Source organism: Colossoma macropomum, unplaced genomic scaffold, assembly GCF_904425465.1.
Source record: "Colossoma macropomum unplaced genomic scaffold, Colossoma_macropomum, whole genome shotgun sequence".
NCBI lineage: Eukaryota > Metazoa > Chordata > Actinopteri > Characiformes > Serrasalmidae > Colossoma > Colossoma macropomum.
In genome coordinates this window covers 24,924,346-24,947,242 of record NW_023494784.1, presented here as the reverse complement: position 1 = coordinate 24,947,242, position 22,897 = coordinate 24,924,346, and the positions used below count along the sequence as shown (strand labels likewise).

At 40.0% G+C, this 22,897-nt stretch overlaps 1 protein-coding gene and 1 long non-coding RNA gene across 2 annotated transcripts in view; one reads left to right on the top strand and one right to left on the bottom strand.

Moving 5' to 3' along the window:
- The window catches only part of vwa8 (von Willebrand factor A domain containing 8), a 98,339-nt gene extending 77,197 nt beyond the window's left edge, over positions 1-21,142 (top strand). Inside the window, exons 39-45 of the mRNA XM_036565268.1 lie at positions 28-184; positions 6,090-6,198; positions 12,356-12,481; positions 13,900-14,058; positions 18,405-18,503; positions 19,548-19,786; positions 20,627-21,142. Of these exons, the coding sequence (XP_036421161.1) occupies positions 28-184; positions 6,090-6,198; positions 12,356-12,481; positions 13,900-14,058; positions 18,405-18,503; positions 19,548-19,786; positions 20,627-20,735 (998 nt within the window). The 3' untranslated portion in view covers positions 20,736-21,142. The remainder of the gene's footprint in view (positions 1-27; positions 185-6,089; positions 6,199-12,355; positions 12,482-13,899; positions 14,059-18,404; positions 18,504-19,547; positions 19,787-20,626) is intronic.
- Positions 20,763-21,711, bottom strand: LOC118804689. Its single transcript, XR_005007010.1, has 3 exons — positions 21,596-21,711; positions 21,240-21,321; positions 20,763-20,875 (listed from the first exon to the last, which is right to left on the bottom strand). It is a non-coding gene; the product is annotated as an uncharacterized LOC118804689 (long non-coding RNA).
- Between the last annotated feature and the right edge of the window lie 1,186 nt (positions 21,712-22,897).

The following is a 22,897-nucleotide window of genomic DNA, read 5'->3' as shown; positions in this document are numbered from 1 at the left end:
CGTAAAAGTATTTATTTTGTGCTGTAGGGGGCAGAGATACAGCAGGGCTCGGGGGGAAAGGAGGCCCATACCGACTGGATGCTGGTCACAAAGTGTACCAGGTCTCCCAGGCAGAGAAAGACGCTGTGCCTGATGAAGTGAAAAGAGCTGCTAGGGAAATGGCAGAAAAAGCTTTCAAACAGAGGTACCCTTCCTCTCTCTCCCTACTCACCTGCTACTCTCTCCCAGCCTTTGGACACTTAGAGAACTTTCTTGAAATCCTAAAAAGAATCTTCCCTCACTTTCACACTAAGTTTCTGTTATTCTCTCAAATTTGGATCGAGCTTGGAGCTGAGAGCTGAGGGTATCCAGTATCCAGTTGATGACTTGTTAATGCCTCTTGTTAACTGTCAAAAAAAGTATCTCCAGGATAGTAATTTTACAGAAGAAGGCGAAACTTCTTTAATTCTAATTGAAGTTAATGTAAAGAGATTTTAGTCCAAGTAACTTTAAAGCCCTTTTAGTGGTCATTCATCATGAAATTGTAAAAAACAAATAGAGATTATTTTTTTTCAAAAATATGTTTAACAAAAAAAATTACACAACAGCCTCAACATCTTAATATAATATCAAAATCTTCAGTATTTAGTATGTCCACCCTCTTTATTAAACCTTTCATTCTTTTGGGGAGACTTGCTTTTAGTTTCTAGATGCAAAGCATCTCATGGCCCTGGAGCCATATTACAAAACTTCCTTTCTTTTTGTTTTTTAAGTTAAGGTCTGCCAGGTCAAGGTAACGTTTTTCACAAATTCATATTACAGAAGCAAAGCTTATCTTAATTTGGAAATTTTATCTTACAGCATCTTATCTGAAGTTAGGAAATCCTAAACCACTCGATCGAGTCCACATTCAACTGTTATGTCTGTTACCAAGCGACTGGCGATACATGCACAACTGAAACATAAACACATCATCAAAATAATGTTAAAAATGCATGTTACAGGTACTGTCACTAATGTAGAAAAAGTCAAACAAAACTAAAGTGCAATTAACTGGGTGTTGAAGAATATTGTGACAGCGCTTTGTCCTGTTTATCAGAGCGTTGCCGCTCCCCATTTTCTTTAGCCGACCGCACTAACGTTATTCCTCCTAATAAACAACCATATGTTCAGCTGTATTTTGTCATTATTCACCTTCATCACTGTAATATTAGAAAAGAAAAACGTTAGAAAAGAAAAATGTTAGACAAGAAAATCATCTCACAAGTGAAACCACAGTTTTGCAATGTAGCTAAATAAATTGAACGTCAATATGCTAGTAGTTTTATACTTATCGTTGTGACCAAAAGGCTCTCAATCCTCCAAGCGCTGTCCCAACAACCTGTCTTTAGTTCATTACATTAAATTAAACTATTATTGTGAGACTCTTGATTTGGCTTAAGTCCTGTGGTGCTGCTTGCTGTGAGGGAAAATTAAATATTAACTGTTATTTACACAACCTGTCCAGGGTGTATCCTGCCTTCCGCCCAATGACAGCTGGGATAGGCTCCAGCACCCCACCGCGACCCAGAAGGATAAGCGGCTTAGATGATGTGTGTGTGTGTGTGTGTGTGTGTGTGTGTGTGTGTGTTATTTACACACAACCTAAATCACGAGTGTAATCTGTAATGTCCATATGCCTGTGTGATGCCTGTGTGCATGCGAAGGGGTGTCGGATTCTGCCCGGAAGTCGGAATTTGGCGCAACACATAGTCCACCAAAAAAGGGACCCTTGCTTAAGTTCGCTACTAGGAATGTGTTTTTGTTATGGTCCGCACCAAAAAAGAGAACTCAACACCAGAGAACACTTTTCTCAGTGCACTTCAGAGCCGCATGGTCTGCACAATCCGTCTGTTTTAATGTCTGACTCTTTATAGACATTCATATCGATCCTGCAGCTCGAGCTGCTGTTAATAACAGCAGACTAACAACATAAAAGCAAAGAGATGCATTCAATTTCGGCTCATGGATCACTGACCGAATCTCGCAGTGGACCTGATTGGTTAAATTTATGTTGGTAAACCAATCACAAAAAAGCAGATATCAAGTAAGGTTTGTTAATAGTGATTTATTTGTGACGCAGCGTCTCTACTTTCTGTTTCTCTATTTTGTTGGCGGTAAATGTGATAGTAACAGATCTTGCATCCCTGCAAGACTTCTGACCAATACAAACACCTACTTGTGTAATTCAGTTTAACCCCTGCAGGGTGAAAAGAACCAAACCAAATGAAAAAGATACAACATACCAAAAATTCAAACACTGTTGCAGACTTTAAAAAATGAACTGGGTATGAAAACGGCCTGATTTTCTTCAGAGATGTTAGCAAGCAGAGGCAAAATGAACACTGATACTGTTCATGCATAGATTTATAGATACATGTTATTAGCATGAAATGAAAGACCTGTGGCCTAGTTGCATTTTGTCACTCAGCTTAATTTTTCTTGCTTTTTTTTCATTTTGAACAACTTTTTGTTTAACTCGCTTCGAAAACTTTAAGTATTGTTTATCTGATGGTTTTGTTGGTCTGCTAGGTTTTGCAAAGCTGTTAGGAGTCCCATTTTCTCTTTTTAATTGAATTTATGATCTCCAGCTTTGGAAACTTCTGTTTTTCACTTATTTTCCTTCTCCCCACTTCCTCCTTCCATGGAGAATCTCAGAAATATCACCTGAAAATGAATAACTTGGCCATTTTGACTAGAAATTAAATGAAGGGTGGTCTCTTACTTTTGCACAGTATTGTGCATGTGAGTAATGACAGGTAGATGCTGAGATAGAGAGAGGCTGCAGGAGACAGAGACTTTGTGACTGACTGCCTCAGAACCCACAGAATGCTCCACCAGAGCCAGCTATCCCAAATATGCACCCAATGAATACTGCAATTCATGAGAGTGAGAGAGAGAGAGGCCGCACAGAGCAGTGTGAGAGGGGCCTAGTCATGAAGGAAGCTTCTGTTTATGCCTTTTGGCTCTTTCTTGCTCCTTGTGTCCACACCCAAGCCGCACATGCAAAACAACTTTCACGCATAAACACACAGGACCACTGCACCTTACAGCTCATATTTAATAACACAGGTTCACCTGACGAAAAAAGTTCGGAAACAAGTATCAATAAATGGCAGCATTAGAGACCCATCATTAATTAATCTGTAAGTGAGTTAGTTCCTTTATGTAGTCTGATAGTAACACATTTAAAATCTAAAGAATGTGAGAAATGTAACTAGAATGAGGTTCTGAGTACATGCTTCTACCTGAAACAGCAGCAGAGTTTCTGGTGTAACTCAGTGTCTCTGAATTTGGTGCATTATATGTGTGAAAGCAGGCTGATGTCCTGGTTGATTCTTCATGCTTTTACTGTTTTGAGTTTTCTTACAATAATCTTGAGTCTGCATCATGTGAAACCTACTGCATGCTTTGTGTCACGTTCTCAGTGAACAAATCTCAGTAAAATTGTATTGTGGTAGGGGTTTTCACAGGAAGTGGGATGCCTTTGACTGCGACACATTAAACTGCTAAAACCACCAACAGTCATACAGCATGAGCAGGCCTCTAGCAGATTGTGATGAAGACCTTCTAAGACTTACTTAGTTTCTTCTCTTTTCCACAGGTGTGAGGCAGAATTGGGAAGCTTACGGAGTTGTGTCAGATTTTATTTTCACTTTCTCTCCCTCCCTCTCTTTGTTCTGTCTATATCAGGGCCTCCCAATCCAAGTCCTGACCACATGTTTGTGCTTTGTCTCATCTGTCTGTCTGTATATCCATCTAAATTTTCTCTCCCCTCTTGTACTCTATGTCTGTCTCTCTCTCTGTCCCTCTCTCCATTTCTCTATATCTATCTTTTTTCTGTCTCTTTCCGTTTTTTCTCTCATGCTTTGTCTTGCTCTCTCCAAGTATCTCTCTCTGTCTGTCACTCTCACCATCTTTCTCTCTATATATATATCTTTCCCATTTCTCCCCTTTCTTTCTTGTCATTTTATCTATCTATCTATCTATCTATCTATCTATCTATCTATCTCATTCCTCTCTCTCTTTTTCTTTCTCTCTCGTTCTCTCTGGTCATGCTGGCCTCTTCTCTCTGGTCTGTGGACAGGCTTGGAATTTAGGAGAAAATAGCAGCGTGGCCTGTCCCTTCTCCAATAACGCAGCACAAAGAATGTGAGCGTCTGAGGCCAGTCACGAAACCCACAGCCATTCACCACTCTAAATGCATTTGTGTGAGTGAAAGAGAGAAAAAAGGAGCAAGAGAAAGACAGAAGGGCAGAGCAGGGAGTATATGGTGCGCTTGCAAAGCAAGCATAGAGGTCGCTACTGTTTTGGGTTGAGGAGGTTATCAACCCCTAATCCTGACCTACGCTGACTGTCAAAGTAGCAGGTCAGCAAACCACTCTACAATCAGCCCGCGGGAGCTTTATGCGGGCTTTTCGCACATCTGCTCCAGATGGCAGTGGGAGATGAAGGTCGGTTATTTCTTTTGACATGAAACAGTGTGTAGCAGTGTGACGAGATGAGACAGCCCCCCCTCTGATCTCACGCCTTGAACAACCAAGTGCAAGCACACACCTGAGCTCATACGCACTCAGCGCTGTGGTCTACACATATTACGCTCTGCTTCCCATCCATGACTTCAAACAGCTCTCCAACACACCCCTCCCCCTCTGACCCACACTGAATTGCCCTTGTAGCCCAGCTGGATCACAGTGCTGTGGGATTAGCATGAGCCTGTAGGGATTACTGGCTTTAACTGCAGCATGTCTCACCTGGACAGCCGTTCACGCCTGCTGAGAAATACACACAGAGCTGTCAGTCAAATACTGCAGCCATCAGGGCCTGGCCAAGCTCCAAACACCCACTGCTCACACCCCCAATAGAGCGCTGATCCAGGATGAGTGTGGGTGGGGCAGCGTGGTGGATGTGCTCCCAGCAGGGCTGTTGGGGCTCGTCATACACAACAACAGTGCTTATTAGGGGCCTCCCACACTGAAGTGCTCCCTATTGTTCTCACTGATGGATGGCTGTGTTAAAGAGGCTGTAGTCATGCAGCGTCACCTGACATCTATTAAGCAATGGTGTTCACTGCTCACTGTGAAGATGTTTTAAACCTGTAAGAAATATAGTTCTCAAGACCTATTTGAGGATAATTTTTATCTGACATTATAGTAACATTATAGTAGTCTATGAGTTGAACCAACACAGCAGAATGAAATTAAACCCCAAAATAATTTGCTAACCATTATTAACATAGTAACTCATGTGATTTTATTTTTAACAAATACATTAGTTATCTTAGTCAACACTTAATGTGAAAATTAATGCAGTTGTCACTTGTTTACTATTAGCTAAGCCTTATTAATATTGTACCTGATGTGTTATTTGTGTTATTTAGTAAACACTTATTGTAGTGTTACCAAAACGTCTATTGTAAGGAGTACAACATGTTTACAAAATGGTTGAAGAATTAAATAATGAGCACCTAGGTTACGTTGTTTTCCATGTAATCATGGAATAAGTAATGTTGGGGATTATTATAATTATGAAAAGCTCTTTCTGTTAGAAATTGTAAGTATTAGAATTTAGAAATTGTATTTGTTTGTTTGAGGGGGGTGGTGGTAGTTGCCAAACAGCATAACATCCAAAGACTATTGCATTCAAACATTCAAAGACTATTTAAGTACATTAAAACAGAGCACAACTTGAAACAGTTCTTTTATTCTCAGTACAAGACTACTGTAAGCTTCAACATATGTGTGTTTGTTTCTGTTTCTTTTTTGCTGCCATGGTTGCTCTGTTGTTGCTCTGTTGCCTGTCACAGGCTGTGACATTTCATTCTGCTCTGTCTGTGGTAATTTGGGGATATTACGCAGATTATCCTTTTTGAATCTCTTACATATTAATTATAGAACGTCTTTGGGTAAAACTAATCCAGCTTGAATACAGCTTTATAGTACTTTGTACATACCCTCTAATAATAAAACAGCATGATGTTCTCAGTTGCTGTTAATGCTGCTCTTTGGGTGTAATGACATCTGTGGTGTTGAAAAGCATCTCCAGTACACCACCTGTGTTGTATGTTTCAGGCTGAAAGAGATTGAGATGAGTGAGTATGATGCTGCCACATATGAGCGTTTCTCTGGAGCGGTCCGGCACCAGGTCCAGTCTCTTCGTATCATTCTGGACAGCCTGCAGGTAAACATCCACAAGGAGTCAGAAACAGAATTGTTTATATTAACCAAGTAAGAAATCACTTACAAGGAATTAGTCTTGATTGTACAAAACTCATTTTCAAAGACGTTGGGACAGTATGTCAAATGCAAATGAAGACAGAAAGCAGTAATGTGTAAAAACACATTTTGACTTTTAATTGACTTGAAATTTAGACTAAAATTATTTTGATTGAATTATTTTGAGTGACCCTATACCTTAATTAATGTTTATTTTATTAAAACAAATTATTTAACATTCCAACTCAAAAATGCTGGCCAGTACATGACTAGCAAACACAGCTTTAAAGATTTTTCATTAAAACATAAAGTTGAATTAAGTGCAGAAAATCAGTTGTGGCAATTCTTAAGTTTACACACTGATTTTCAGACTTTCGGACACATTTACTTCAAAACAGCGGGATCTAACTGCTCAGCATGTGGCTATAAGGGCCAGGGATGCAGTCTCACTTCCTCTAAAATGCAGGGGTGTGGCTCAACCTTTTGAGTTTCGGTAGTGATGTTAAAACGTCTCTTTATTTTCACAGGTTGAAATTCAGGGGTCAGGGTTTGGGACAGCCTCTCCTCATAAAGAAATGACCCTATAAATGATGATTTTGTATATTATTAGTTTATTACTATCTCAAATAATACATTGGGTTTAAATGGATCATAATTCCTGTGAATATCTAACATCTGAATATTTTTTTCTGTGGGACTGCAGTTTGAACTAATTCAGTAGAATAGTCCATATACAGAATGCTGTAACTGGAGCGTTTTCAAAGTCTAGTGAAAATTGAACTTGACAGTGATATCTGTGCTTATGAGTGTGTGTTTAGTGCTTTAAAGGCTCTATCTGCTTTACCATTTTTCCTTCCTGTGACGTGCATGTACACGCACAAAGGAGCATCATCTCTTCCCTCTTACTTTTATTCATAAATCTCCAAACAATCCTCCTCTGACACGGAGTGACCCCGAGTGATATCTTTTCTGCCCTGCGTGACCTCTTTGAGTGGATGTCCGGTGACGTGGGCCACAATGGTGCAGTGAAGCAGAAAGAGAGCGGCTTTTGGGCTGCCTTTCATCAGCACTCCTGGGGTTTCCCTGTGCAGTGAGAGGGAGGACTGAGGTAGCAGGATCAGGTTCCTCTCTGGCAGCTTCACACACAAGCTCTGCTCAAACACCAGACATGTTTATGAGAAATCACTGTGACAGGGATTCCCACCTAATTTACTCTCCCTCTTCTCCCTCTCTTTTCCTGTCTGTCTCTTGCTCTTCCATACACATGCATTCACACATTCATGGCCTTTTTCAATATTTCTTAAAAGAGGTCTGCTGCTCTTTGAAACAGTGCTATCTAATTTCGCCTGAACAAAACTGTGATGAAGATTTGGCAGCTGGCCTGTGTATGTGTGGTCTAGCCAAGGCACCTTGGCATTGTTCTCCACAGATCCATCTTGTACAGACAGAGCTGCAAAGCTGGAGTTACCGTCCATTTCCAAGCCAAAGGCACATTTGTCTACACTTATTCGCTTTTTTCCATCCAGGCCTGTTCCAGTGTGCTTGTTTAAGGCCATAGCTTGGCACAAAATCAAATTTACATAATACCCACCTTAGCCTGAATGTAGCTGTCAAGCCAAGATGTGTTTGCTGTCCATAGTTTGCTTCTTCTTTCGCACTGGAGTTACTAACATGTAGTGAAAGTTTGACAAAGAATGTGTCAAAATCACATTCTTTGCCTTAAACAATGTAAAATAATCTCAAACAGACTTGCAAATCTATAAGAATGGATAAAAGTACACTATATTACCATTTTTTTATTATTGAGTTTAGATGTTTCTGCCACACCCATTGCTAACAGGTATATAAAATCCAGCACATAACCATGCAATCTCCATAGACAAACACCGGCAGTAGAATGGGTCATACTGAACAGCTCAGAGATGTTAAATGTGGCACTGTCATAGGATGACCCCTTTGCCACAAGTCAGTTTGTGACATTTCTGCCCTGCTAGATTTGCCCTGGTCAACCGTAAGTACTGTTATTTTGAAATGGAAGCGAGCAAGGCTGTCAAGTCCCAAACAGCCTCTATAAGCAACATCATGAAATGAGTTTCTCAGGGATCTCAAGCCTGAGATCACTATGTGCAGTGTCAAGCGTCAACTGGAATGGTATAAAGCACTTTTTACTTTATTAACTTAAAAAGGTTAAGTGATGAAAAGATAAAAATATGCCCCTTTCCTCTGGTAAAGTGAATCTAGTGTGCTGTACTCTGACCTCTACTCTCATTTAAGGTACACAATTGGAACTTATGGACCATGTTGTTCTTTTGATGGTACAGTTGCTTTGTTTGTACATTGTGGAATCAACATGTACTAGTACCCTTTTTTCTGACAGTGTAGCAGCTATCTTGAATGAAGCTCTAGGTCAGGTACGGTATGAGTGCTAGTTGTTAGTTATAAGCCTACGCTAGTTGTTAGTTGTAGCTGTAACCTTGTAGCTCCCCATTGTAAAACTAGACAAGCAAAACACCAAACAGGTCTTGGCTGTTTAACTACACTGGGAAAACTACAGTAGTATCACAATTTTTACTGAACATACACTTTAAGGCATCCTGTTCATTTGTGATCATGTAAGTCTCAACATTTGCAGCATATCACATGCTGTTGCAATCTCCTACATTCCTTCTCCTGGTAGATGATTAGATGGGTAGGTAACTGCATGCACACACCTGAGCATCACTGTGGTATGAGAGAGAGAGAGAGACGTTTCATTTCACAAAGCACAAACAACCACAGTGCCTTTTCTTCAGAGGAATGCACAGACAACTGTAAAGCAGGAGAACCAAAGTGCATGTTTGCTTGCTTGCTGTTGCTCTGTAATCAGTGTGCATTGTAGCGTATGTTTTTCCACAAGTGATTCTCCCACACAACTGCACTGTATACTCACACTCACCCCGCACTGCTCAGATTTATGCAAGTGGAAACATTCTGGTAGTATGAAAGTACAGCACACAGTACATAACAAGGTGAAATGACACAGTCAGTAAAAAGAACTTTTTGATAGGCAGCATTATCTTTGAAAATGGCATGCATTAAATCAATGCCAGCTTCTTTGTATCCCTCTAAATAAGAGCCAAAAGGAGAAGGAGTTATTTTCTCCTTCGCACCTTTTTTTTCATGAGCATGTGCTAAAAGGGCTCCTGAAGGGAACTGCCCTGCTATCATAAAAGACATCAGCTCTGTTAGATGCTGTGTAGAGTGTTTGCAGCTCGTATGTCTATTCTAGAAAATGCCAAAATATGGTATAGCTCAAACTACTAAATACTACGTAGTAAATATATTGCTACATACAATCACATGCAAAACTTTGCCCAATCTTGTCAAATGACATATTTAGCCTATTTTTAAAAACACATTAATGACACATTAAGTAACAAGCTTATTTATTGCATTTTTCTATAGATTGTAATGAATTGTTTATTTATTTCTGAGTTTAACATACTGGGGAAAATATAAACTGTAAAATGTGCCAAAACATTTGCACAGGCCACATGTTATGTTTTTTCTTTTCAATATGTTCAATTCTGCTAACTGTAATTGTGCAATATTGTGATGTTCTTTGTTGCATATTAGAAAAACCTTGGTGAAGCCCTGATGTGATATACTTATTAGACCCAAAATAATTTGTGAGTCCCCTGATTTATCAGATCAGCCACAGAACATTCGTTTCTGATGTCTTGGTCAGGATGTTTACACTAAAAAAATGTATTTATTTAATAATTATCAATTATGTATAACAATAAATTGGAATTTTACCAGTTTTCCAAACATTCTGCATAATTCTATCACAAAGATGTCAATACATTCATTCAAAGTGATTTGATGTGAAATGATGTATTGGCAGAGGAAATTAGCCAAATGATAGGTGAACATACACGAGTCCTCTGAGTTTATATTTTAGTAATATTTTCCCTTACAACTCACCTCTACCCATTCACTATGAATTTGTTTATTTAATTATTTCTTTTGTCAAAGCTTATTGTGACAAACTATTATTAGGCGTGTCTTAGATTTCATGTAAAAACTTTGTAAATTAGTTTTTATAGATATTAAATGCTTGGTTCCTATCACATCTGTTGTGAACATTTCTGGCTTGGTTTCTCTATAGTGGTACAACTCCGCATCAGATCTCTCTGAGTGCATTTGTTTACATTTTAACAGTTTAATTATGTTGAAACTTTAAAACATCAGTGGAATTCCTCTTTAAAGGGTTTACTTCATTTTGGGGGGCCTTTTGAGATATCAGTTATGCAAAAAACAATAAAGCAATAACAATTAAAAACAATGTTGTGCAGCTTGAACCACATCGTCCAAGGTCACTAACCTTTTGCCTTTGCTTTTATGGAGCCACTATTACACAGCTGACAAAGTCTAATCCTTCACCTCAACTTACTGTTCCTAGTGAATCTCTAGGTAGTTTTCTGACTGTGAGAAATGACACAGAGTAGCCCCGATGATCTAATCTATTCTGGGAACCTCTGGACTATAGTAAATATCTGTGGAGAATTGCAACAGCTTGCTGATGATTCCCTCTCTGACACACTAAAAAGGCCACGGCATTGTGGCTGTAGCTCTTTGTTCTGTGTTATCTGTGAGTGAATGGTGGGATGACACAGAGGACAGTGTGTGGGATGATGTAGCAGATTAGAGAGCTCAAGAGGGCTCAGGATCGAAATGGGAAGCACATGTGGAAATGCCTTCATAGGTGATAGTTGATGTTCTGCTCATTGTCCATAGCTGAAGAGGTTAATGTGCTGCAGAGGTCATGATCACGTCTGCAAATCCTGATGCTTTAGAACGACATTCATACATCATTGCTGGAAAAAAGGCTTACTTGCTCTAGGGCAGCGATCTATTTAACCTCTTTTTCTACTACAGTTTATGTCCAGAAATTACCAGACACCCCTTCTAATTAGTGAATTCAGCTGCTTTATAGTGCCCCCATTGCTGATACAGGCATTTAATTGCAAAAACAATTTGTATAATCTCTATAGGAAAGCATTGCAAGGAGAATGGAATACTCTAGATCAGCCGCACATAAGCCATAGATCATTTTGCCTAATGCTAAGCATCGGCTAGAGGGGTATAAAGCCCCCTCCAGCAATGGGCTGTGGAGCAGTGGAACCATGTTCTCTGGAGTGATGGAGCTCCATTGAATGTGTTTGGGATGAGTTGAAGTGGCATTTGTGATTCAGAACTAATCATCCAACATCAGTACCTGACCTCACTACTGCTGTTGTGGCTGAATATGGTTAAATCCTCACACCAATGTTCCAACTTCTAGTCTAAAACCTGTGTGCATGGCAGAATGCAAAATGCATTTCTCTTTCTCATGCATATGTGTTTGAGGGAAGGCCATGCAAAATGTAGCAGGATCACGCACAAAGTGTTGAAGATAATAGACATGCACCTGATTACATACTCTGTATTATTCAGTTGGTTTTGCATTGATCTTCCTCCATGTTTTATAAGCAGGTGTAAATGTCCTCCAATCATACAAGCAGCCACAGTGGTAATGAAGGCTCGACTCTTGAACATGTGCTGAAGGAATATTTACTATGAGAATAAGATTGTTTAAACTCTTGGGACCAGATGTATGTATGTGAGATGTGGCACAAAAGTGCCGCAATGCAGCCGCAATACCATGTTATTGTTTCACAAACTCTATTTTCTTAGCTTGAGTAAAATAACAGCATTGCAGAATTTTCTGGTAGGAAGACTGCGCTTATTAACATCACTGTCTCTTCATCACCGAATGTTCATTTTCTCTTGTTTCTCTGTGCTGTCTTGAGTGAACAGTTAGTGGGCAGGGCCACATGCACTTTGCATAATAAGCTGTAGTCACATTGTGGGCACACATTGCTGCCACATCACATAGCACATAGCTCACCATTTGCGCTCATATGTACATCTGCCACATAATATATGATGTTGTTCAAGAAAGTCTTTTATCACATTCTTGGTTTAAAATTTTAACTATATTACTGCTGGGTTATTCTTGTTAAAACCCATCCCTGATGTTGCATGTTCTAATGGTGATTGTAAAAAGGTGAGATGTGACTGTGCTCTTTCACTCACAGGCTAAAGGGAAGGAGAGACAGTGGCTAAAGAACCAGGCGCTGGGGGAGCTGGATGATGCTAAGATCATCGATGGCCTGACTGGAGAGAAAGCCATTTACAAACGCAGAGGAGAACTGGAGCCAGAGGTGGGAATCTAAGGGTGGGGGCTGTTGTCTTTTGAGGCTCTGAAAGTGGAAGGGCTCAAGGAAGCTTTATTCAGACAAGGAAGTTCCCACTGATTGCAGTCTGATCAAATCCCTGACCCTTCACACATACTCACAAACACATAATTGCTTCTAAGCATGCACAGTCATTCGTATATGTGCTGACATTCACACTTTCAGCCAAGCTCCTTGGTCTCAGGGGAGGTGCACTTACTGCTTTAATTATGACACATAACAAGCCAAGCAGTGAATGGTTTATATCACACCCATAGACGTCTACACATAAAGTAAATACTTTTAGCACTTTATCTTATTCATTCCCGGCCGTTTGGAATACAAAGAGAAATGATCGGTGGAAATGAAAGCTTAACCTTTCCACTACTTGACTATATACAGTTAGTTGTGTGCAAAAGTTTGGGTGCCTCTGGTCAAATTACATGTTTTGGAGATTTTCTAGTGAAAATAATTTTACACATCTTCTACAAGAACATAATTCTGCACTTTTTTCATTCACAATTAATGTTGATTTGCTGAATTAAGCATATTGGGGGAAAAAATATAAAACGTGGCTCTGCAAACGTTATAGAGCATTTAATATGTAGACAAGCTTATTTTTCCATAAAAAAATAATAAAACATGTCATTTGACCAGGGGTGCTCAAACTGTACACAATTGCATACGCCTGTATATCACACCATTTTGAAATAAGTTTACCAAGTGTCTTATGGGGATTCAGAACAAAATACAGAGGAAAAATAAGACCAAAATAAAAAGACAATAGGATTTGTTATATACAAAGGGAGAAAAAAAAGTAAGGATTGACATCAATATGACATTTAACTTAAAAAGAAATAAAACATAACTCCCAGAAGAAGAATGGTTGGCTAGCTCTTCTGTTTATAGTTAAAGTGCAGAATGTGCCAGCCTCTCAGTAGTGTTTGTAGTAACTATTCAGTGCTGAAGTTTTACGGCTTGTCTCTGTGTTTCCTCTGACATGTTATGCTCTTTTACTTCCTAATGTTGACATTTTTCCTAAACAGCAGTTTAAACCCACATTTAGAGAATCTTTTTGGAAAACACTAAAGACGCAAGGGTCAATTACCATCTTAAAACGTTTAGATGTTCCATTGAACCCACAATGTCTGTTTTATAAATTAACTCACTTAGGAATTAAGAAGGTGCCCTAATTCATTATGTAATGGCTTCTGTAAAATCTATTAAAAACCTCATAGCATATTATACCTTTCAGGAGAGGAGCCTGAGCAAACAAAGAACTGAAATTGAGGAAACCACACAGCAGCTGTATTAAAATGATGGATGCTCTCTCAGATCTGGTCTAAGTGTCATTTCTTGCTTTCTTTGTCTGTGTTGTGTTTACTGGACTGTGTCTCTGTCTGCAGTTGGGCACTCCACAGCAGAAGCCCAAGCGCTTACGTCTGCTAGCAGACATATCAGGCAGCATGTACCGCTTTAACGGCGTGGACGGACGGCTGGAGCGCTCTATGGAGGCTGTGTGTATGGTGATGGAGGCCCTGGAGAGCTACGAGCACAAGTTTAAGGTGAGATACCCAGCTGCTGTCAGTCCTCCGATCACTGGCACATTGGGTTCTTTTTAGAAGAACATGAATTAAGCAGATGGAACATCTACTAATTTGCCACCACCCATACTCTCTGTGTTTATTGCGTAGAAAACGTAACAAACAACCGAACAGAAATGAAATTTGTATTTATTTACAGCAAGCTGTCTCCATACCAACGCACCACGGAAACAATCACTGTGCTCACTTCCTCTGAGCAGTCTGCGCTGCTGTGTAACGGGGCTATCCCCAACCGCTGACACATTGTGATGGAGGTTGCTATGGGAACAGGGCTGATGGAGCTGAAGATATCTTCAAAAGCGACGTGTGCTTTAGTCAGAGCTGTGTCTATAGCGACAGATGTGCAGGGTTAAGCCTCAGTGGTTAGTTCTCACTCCATCTCTCCTCCCTCTCTCTCTTTCTCTCTCTCTCTTTCTCTCTTTCTTTTTTTCTTTATTCCACTTCTCTCTCTCCTGCTGTCTCTCTTTTTCCACTGTCTTTCTCTGTCTCTCTCTCCCCTTCCATCCCCCCCCTCCCTCTCTCTCTCTCTCTCTCTCTCTCTCTCTCTCTCTCTCTTTCTCTCTCTGAAGCATGTCCAGCTGTTGGAGGCACAGGAGGCAGTGAATCACTGTCTTACTGGAAGTGGCTCCCCCGTGTAGCGACAGCAGCACAAAGCCAAGCTGTTGTCTCTTTTTTTATTTCCATCTCTGAGAGTCAGTGGGAGGAAGTAATGTGGAAGGAGTCTGGGAGAGTCTTACAGACGCGCATTATGTCACCGAAAATGAGTGCGCATTAGCACAGAGACATGTTTTGTTACTGCGCTTACAGAAGCTTTTTATTTCAGTTGCAGTGGTCTAATTCAAGACATGTGGGGTTAACTGGGACTGGGATAAATGAGGCAAAAGGAAGAGAGATACATGAGACCACAGTATCCATGATCTCCATGCTTGTGTGGGTGGGGTGGTGGTTTGGGGGCGCCAGACACTACGGCCCCATCCTTCCCTTTAGTGTCTTGTGCATGCATCCAGCTGCCCTTTCGTATATCGGTCTTTGAGTGCCACTTATGTAACCCACATTATATAAAGCTCCATCTGTCAGCTAATCTGCTTGTGTTTTCCACTGACACGAGCGTCACTCATGCATACATCTCTTAGCTGACACTTTCTCTCTGTCATACCTGTAAAGTTGTCCTATAAGTGTCAGAACGCTTATGTGTTATTCCTCATTATGTTGAGTACATATTCACAGTGGTTTGCAGTTAATTTACTTTTTTTGTCCTTATTAGCAATCTTGTTGATGTTGATTTTTGATTTCTGTCGCCTACAGTATAATTTCTTTCCATATTTGTTGATCTTCACATGTGTGGGCTTATTTGAATGCTGCCTTCACACTGTGCACCTTTCATGTCTATCTAGGCCATCTTTCTTTCATCATCGGAAATAAGGCAATACTTTACTGTAGGACAGTGTTCAACACACTACTTGACACGTACATAGAGTTGTATGCATAAGCTGGGGCACCCTGATCAAATTTCATGTTTTGTTGCTTTTCTAAGTAAAAATAGCACATCCATATCACATACAGAGAACATACTTCTGCACAATTACTGTTTATTTGCTGAATTTAACATTGGGACAAAAATAAACTATAAAATGTGGTCTTTGCAAAAGTTATAGCATATTTTGTTTTATTTATTTTCAATACGTTAAACTCAGCAGGTTTATAGAGGTTTTGCACTAAAATTTACAGAAAGATGTCATGTTTTACTTTGCTTCCTGTAGACAATGTGCTCACTTATTTTAACTCAGAAAATCAATAAAACATGTAATTTGACCCAGGTGTTTAGACCTTTGCATACGACTGTAAGCCCTATGTGACAACGGAAGTAAACAATTCCAAAAGGTGTTATTTGTCATAAAGGTTTCATTCGCCAACTTTGATGTCAAGTTGACATGAGATCTATGTCAGGTGATGCATATTAGTTTTTTCTGATACTCATTTGTGTCATTACACTTTCAGTGTGTGTGGCAGTGACATAATACTGATAATATGACATAGCTTGCCAAGTCAGGCTAGTTGAACAAAAGTGAGCTTTCTCTGTGATCCTGTGACTCTTTACCATTCATTAAGACAGTGGTGGACAGTAACGAAGTAAATGTAATTCGTTACACTGTACTTAATACTGTTTTCGTGTATCTGTACTTTACTGAAGTATTTCCATTTTGGGTGACTTTTTACTTTCACTCCACTACATTTCAAATATCGTTCCTTTTGGCTTATGTGTGTATAAAAACATAACATTTTTTCAAAGTCAAAACGAAAGAAGCGTGAAGCAAGTACACCAATCAGGGTACAGCGCGCACTTTGTTTTGAGCTTGTCTTGACCTGTTGGACATACTGACCCAGTGCAAGCATACGGTTCAACGACAGCGTTTTAGGGCCACTGTTCATAAAAATAAAAATAGTAGACTTCGAGAATTAAGTCATAATATTTAGAAAAAAATTCACAGTATTTCGAGAATAAAGTCGCAATATTTCGAGAATAAAGTCATCATATTTCGAGATAAAAGTTGTATATTTGGAGGATAAAGTGGGCTAACTGTAGGGGGCCTGCCATAACGCGTTGGGGTCTCGGTTGCTGTACTGGCACGCCCACACACTCCTGTCTCTTTGTGGATCAATCATTTTGGTTATCGTTCTCATTGTCTGTGAAACTTCATGCCCTCTTTGAATGGCGCAGAGATGTAGACACGTTTAGCCCTGTAGATGACCCTGCCTGCGATTCTCCTTCAACAAGACAGGCAGACAGTTTCCTCCGAGTCCATCTGGTTCTTTATTCTAAATAAACGGTTTCCTGCTTTCAGCCGTTTCTTATACTAATAACAGGCTGGTGCTGATGTGTCAGGAGAGACAGGGAGACTGAGTATTTCTTTATGGGTGAAATCGATATGAAAGTGTAACTCCACAAACTTATCAGCACCCCTCATTATAACACGAGGAGGTGCTGCCTTCCCTTCGCAAAGCCTTTGGCCACAATATTGCAACCTTTCCTGGTATTAATGCCACTTTAATGTTGTATTTCTAAATATTTAAAATTTCTTCTCTAAATATTACGACTTTATTCTCAAAGTCTACTATTTTTATGTTTATTAACCGTGGCCCTAAAACGCCATCGTACGGTTCAACGTCGACGGTTCGACGTATGATTATTTTAATAGACATTTGCATCAGACTAATTAATGACATTCTATTAAAATATTGGTTTACTAAGCGTGACACTAAAGTATTTTCACCTAAAATGAGTTAATGAAACAAGAGTTTTGTTACAAAAATGGTAATAGGACATTAAAGTCATAATTAATCCTTTAGTACTTTTACTTTTGATACTTGAGTACATTTGAAGGCAAATACTTTTGTACTTTTACTCAAGTGGAGGTCTAAAGGGAGGACTTCTGCTTTTACTGGAGTAATATTTTACCTTGGGTATCTCTACTTTAACTCAAGTACCTGATTTGTGTACTTCGTCCACCACTGCATTAAGATTTATAAGGTGTCACATCATCAGCATTGTGATATATACTAAGCTACAAAGTCAGTTATGTACTATTTCACCTTAAAAAGTGAAAAAATTCATGTCATCTGACATAGGTATGTCAGTTTGACATCAACATTGACAAAGGCAGCCTTTATGACAAACAACACCTATTGCAGTAAGCCTTTATTACTGTTATATGAGTTGTCATAATGAGTTTATGTAGATGTCATACAGCCTTTTAAAGAATGTTTTACAGTAAAGTATTATCTAAAAACTAAGAAACCTGAAAAGAAAATACTAAATGACTTTTTTTTAAATCTTATTTTTCTTCACGTTGTATACATAGCCTGCAATGTTTCTTTTTCATATAGGAATCTTTGGTACTGTTGATGCTTTCCAATAAAAAAGCATAAGCTTCTGTACAAGTCTAATAATGAGAATACAGTTATGAGTGTACAGGCGCTTACACACTGTTATCTAACACAGAATATCTTACAGTTATGAAATACTGTGGGTGTCTGTTTTCTATTTTAAGAAAATAAATAAATTAATACTGCCAACTGCATCACCCTGTAGTTAGGTAATAACTGATTTGTGTAACTTCTGCTTTAAGTTTCTTTTTCCAACTCTCGCTGTCACCACACTGTATTTTAGGGTTGCTTACATAAATGGAAAAAAGCTTTTGAACGTAGGGTAGATGTCTATGTATGTGTCATTCTCAGGCTGGAATTCGCAGTAGTTTCCTGGTACACTAAGATCACCTCTCTCCCCTTTCCTGTTTTTTCCTCTATAGTATGACATTGTGGGACACTCAGGAGATGGCTTTGATATAGAGCTGGTGAGATGTGAAAAAGTGCCCAAGAACAACAAGCAAAGGCTGAAGGTTTTGAAGGTATGTAGCCTGCCTGTGTACTGCGTGCCTTCTCTCATGTTCTTTCCCTTTGTTTGGAAATTGACTTCCTGGCAAGCCTTTTTGGAATGAAGTCATTCTTCTGATCATGAAACATGAAGCATGGCAGGATGAATGCACACAGACGCATTTCAACTCATAAGGGTTAATTCCACGGTGACTGCTTATTTGCATTCAGTGAAACAATCTTAGTCAGACTTGAGTTTTGAAACCCAAATAGTCTTACTGCTAAAGAGACACACCACCGCAGCCTGCTCTGTTCTAGAGTCTGAGCTTTGTTACAGTCTGGTAAAGAACAAATACAGCATGAGTAATCAACACATCATATAAACACCTGTCTGTACAGACCTATTTAGTGTCAAGCAGATGTACAGTTCCACAGTATATGACCTGAATACTAGAGTTTCAATCAAAAATCATTTTGGAGCACATTTTTTGTTTGTGCATGTGCTACTAATTCATGTTTGGAATCAATGCCTTTGATAATAGATAGCCAGTTTGTTTTCGGATACATGTTTAAATCATTCTGATATGCCAGTGCTGTTCAACTGTTCAACAGGTTTTAAATAATTAGTAGGTCATTTGCTTTATGTAATTATAGATGTGTCAATAATGATGAACAGACACCTATAGGATTCCAAAATGACTGAAAAAGCTGTTTAACACCAGCAACAATACTGATGTTATCAGGAACAAGTTCTATCAGCATCAGTTAAAATAGAATTAATATCCAAAAAGCTTCATATTTCAAGTGGTGAATAAATTTTAAGGCACATAGCTGCAGTACATTATTTTCCATTTAACTTTTTTGCTCCTTACATTCTTGACATATTGAATAAAACATGAATAAATACCAGTACAATAATAACTTAGACTAAAGTTGTTATTGTATATAAAATGACAAAAGGATTAATATAATAAATGATTCCAAACTTTTGGACAGCACTGAATTAATTAATTGTGTTTATTTTAAAAACAGTAGAGGTGTAACAGGGACCCTTGCTCTCTCTGGTGTCTTGTTCGCAGACCATGCTTGCTCACTCTCAGTTCTGTATGAGTGGAGACTACACACTGGAGGGCACAGAGCATGCTGTGAAAGAGCTGGCGCGTGAGGAGGCAGATGAGCACTTCGTCATTGTGCTGAGTGATGCCAACCTGGAGCGCTACGGCATCAGCCCTGACCGTTTTGCCCGAGCACTCACCAGCAACCCGCAGGTCCACGCCTTCGCCATCTTCATCGGCTCGCTCGGAGACCAGGCTGACAGGTGACTTAGACCACATATATATATATGTATATATATGAAAATTCATGTGTTTGGCAAGTATTAAATTTCAGTTTTATTGAGAAAATGTTAGGGCTCAATCAAGCCACAGAGTGCATCTCAACAGTGCCGTGCCAGTACAGAGCTATGCGGTGACATGGCCTTGGGTGTAAAAATACAAATATTGAATTATATTGGTAATTACAGCCCAAGGTCAGATCTTTTAAGCTCAACAAAAGAGCGCTTTGAAATGTAATTATAATGTCTTTTTCTTAAGGCAAACTATTACTTTGTTGTGGCTTGTATGGTTAAAAAAGGCTTCTAAGGCTTGCAGGCCCAATGAAAGAGTATAGTCCATAGGCTCATGTAAATGACTTTGTTTTGTTTTGCGTGGCAGCAAAGGCACATGGGACGAATGTGCCAACATGAATGTGATGCCACTGCAGTCAAAGCACATTCTGCATGGCCTTAATCTGTGCCTGCAGTGACTCCACTCTTTTTTTTTTAAGCCCACCATGATTTAAAGGCCAGGCCTTTCAGAACATGTGTCCTTCTCAAGGGACAGAATGACAGTAATGAATGGTCAGTGAAATAGGAAAGAGGGGGCAGGAGGGTGAAAGGAGCAGGGCGGCACTCCACTTTCAGCCCCCTTTTCCCCCTCAAAGGCTTTTTCCCAAGCTCCTGCCTCTTACAAAAGAGCCTGTGTGAATGACAGCCATTGTCAGCCCATTGAGGCTTAGGAGCTCACTTTGATAGCAAGCAAAAGCACATTTGCATTGGTAATGTTTTTCTGGGGGGGGGCTGGCTTGGGTGGGGGGTCTTTTCTCTGTCTCCGACACCCAGGCTCCAGAGAACCCTGCCGGCAGGACGTTCTTTTGTTGCTATGGACACGAAGCAGATCCCCCAAATCCTGCAGCAGATCTTCACCTCCACCATGCTGTCCAGTGCCTGAGCAGTCCCAGCCGAAGAAGCACCTGTACTCCACTCCTGACCTGGGTGCTCCTGTACTGGCCTTAAGGTCACACTACATGTCCTGTCCTGTGTTCACAATTGACTGTCATCTACAGGGGATGCCATGATGTGCTTTTAACCCTTTGAACAGATAACAACATAAGTATTCAGTTATTAAAATTATTATAAGGCTTATTATCCACTATGAATGCACTATGAATTCCTTAACTCACTGCCAGCTTCTGACAGTTTGAAGGGATTAAGTAATATGTTAACATTAGGATACACCTAATGTGAGTTTACTGTTGATTTATTTTGTTTGTTTAACATACTGTATGAACATATCTATATGTATATGTGAAGATGCTCTCAGGTGAAAAGGTTGGACAATAAATATCATTTGACATACAGCATGTCCGACTATAACCTTTGTGCCTTGTTAAAAGAGGCCAGTGTTACGTAAGGCCTGGTGTTTATCTGGGATTTCCCAGGATCCTCTCCTCACCTTCTGATTGCAGCCTATGAGGGAGAGAAAGAAACATCCTACTCCTCCGTCACCCGAGTCTGTCCTGTAATTCTCTCTTCATCTGGAGAAACAAGAACCACAAATGCAACTTTACACTGCATTCCTTAGCCACCTCCAGCATCAACACCCAAGCTTTGGTACAGCGTCTTTGACACTGGGGGAAAAAAAATCATTAGGCTTATAATTGGCAAGGTCAGCACTTTCAACCTGTCGTTAATACTTGCCTGACACTGGAGCAGGACTGAAAGCTTTAAATGAAAAGAGCAGCTCACATAAGTAGCAAGTCCAGATAAACTGTATGCAGTTTTGGCAGACCACGCTGATGGTATTTTTACCTTTCTGGATTATAGCCCTCTGTACATCCTGTTTTTTTGAATGAACTTGAGTAAGTTTCTTTCCTCCCCTTCCTGTCTCTTTTGACCTGTTGGCTTTGCCCGGCTGGGCACTCGTCAGTAGCAATGCTGATTGGAATGTTGCCACCCTGACCCTCGGCATTCCCCACATGACTGCATGTGCTCCTTGCGTAAGTCCTCCAGCCCACAAATCCTCAGCTCTGTCGGGATGCGTGTGTTTTTCCTGTGTTCCATGTATGTCAACAGAGCAGCCCTTTTCCTTCCTGTGCTGCTGGACGTGCTGACGCCGGGCCAGGCCTCCCTGCACTTCTCCGGAGGGCCGCAGGATTCCATCCCCAGGCTCCAATTGCACTGCACTGGCTGAGTGTTGCTGGGGAGAAAGTGGGGATTGTAATTTATAGGTGCTGGCCGGTGTGCTGCTGTGGAGAGTCAGCAGGTGGCAGGAACACTGAGTGTGTGATGGAGTGAAGATGGATTTGGCTGCTGGTCACGTGTATTTTCACACAAAACATTGGGTGTGTAGAATGGAGGAGCTGTACTGTGCATTTAAGGGCAAAACCCCAAAGAGAAGAGAGGGAAATGTGTGTTAGTATATGTGTGTGAGTGCCTTAGCTGCAGTCTGCAGTAGGTTAGAAACAGCAGTGGATCAGTCACTCCACTTGCCATGCCAAGCCGTTATTAGAATTATCGCAGTTGTTATTAATTCAAACTGCATTTATATTGATATATCAGCAGATATTTGATGAAAAAAAACATTGAGTTGGGCAGTATCCACTTTTTATACCTTTAAACCATCTCCAAATATTACTGCGGTATACAGTATTTATTAGCGGGGGGCATCGTAAAAGCATTTGTCACTTTTGTGCCATCTTGTCCTGTGTTATTTCAAAATTGAAAATAGTCAAAAGTTTTGTTTGCTTAGATGGTCACCAAATAAGTGAACGCAGTGCACAATTTTGAAGTCATCATTCAATAAATGTTCAGCCTCTATTCAACAATTGCTAGATGTTAAACAGTGCTGTTAACTAGGAGAGCTGGTTAAGATTAGCTTAGCTAGCAATATAACAACTCTGCTCACCACAGAACATATTCGATTCTGGCCAACTAAAGCCCAGACACATGTTTATATGATAATGATTCAAATCTGAGGGAGTGGAGTCAAGCAACTGGGGTTCACGTGACAGAAAGGTGAAATTAAACCTATTCTTTGATGTTTAGATCTGAATCTGATTGGCTAACTTAATGTTAGCTTAGTGAGCAGGCTATAGACCCAAACAGTGCCAC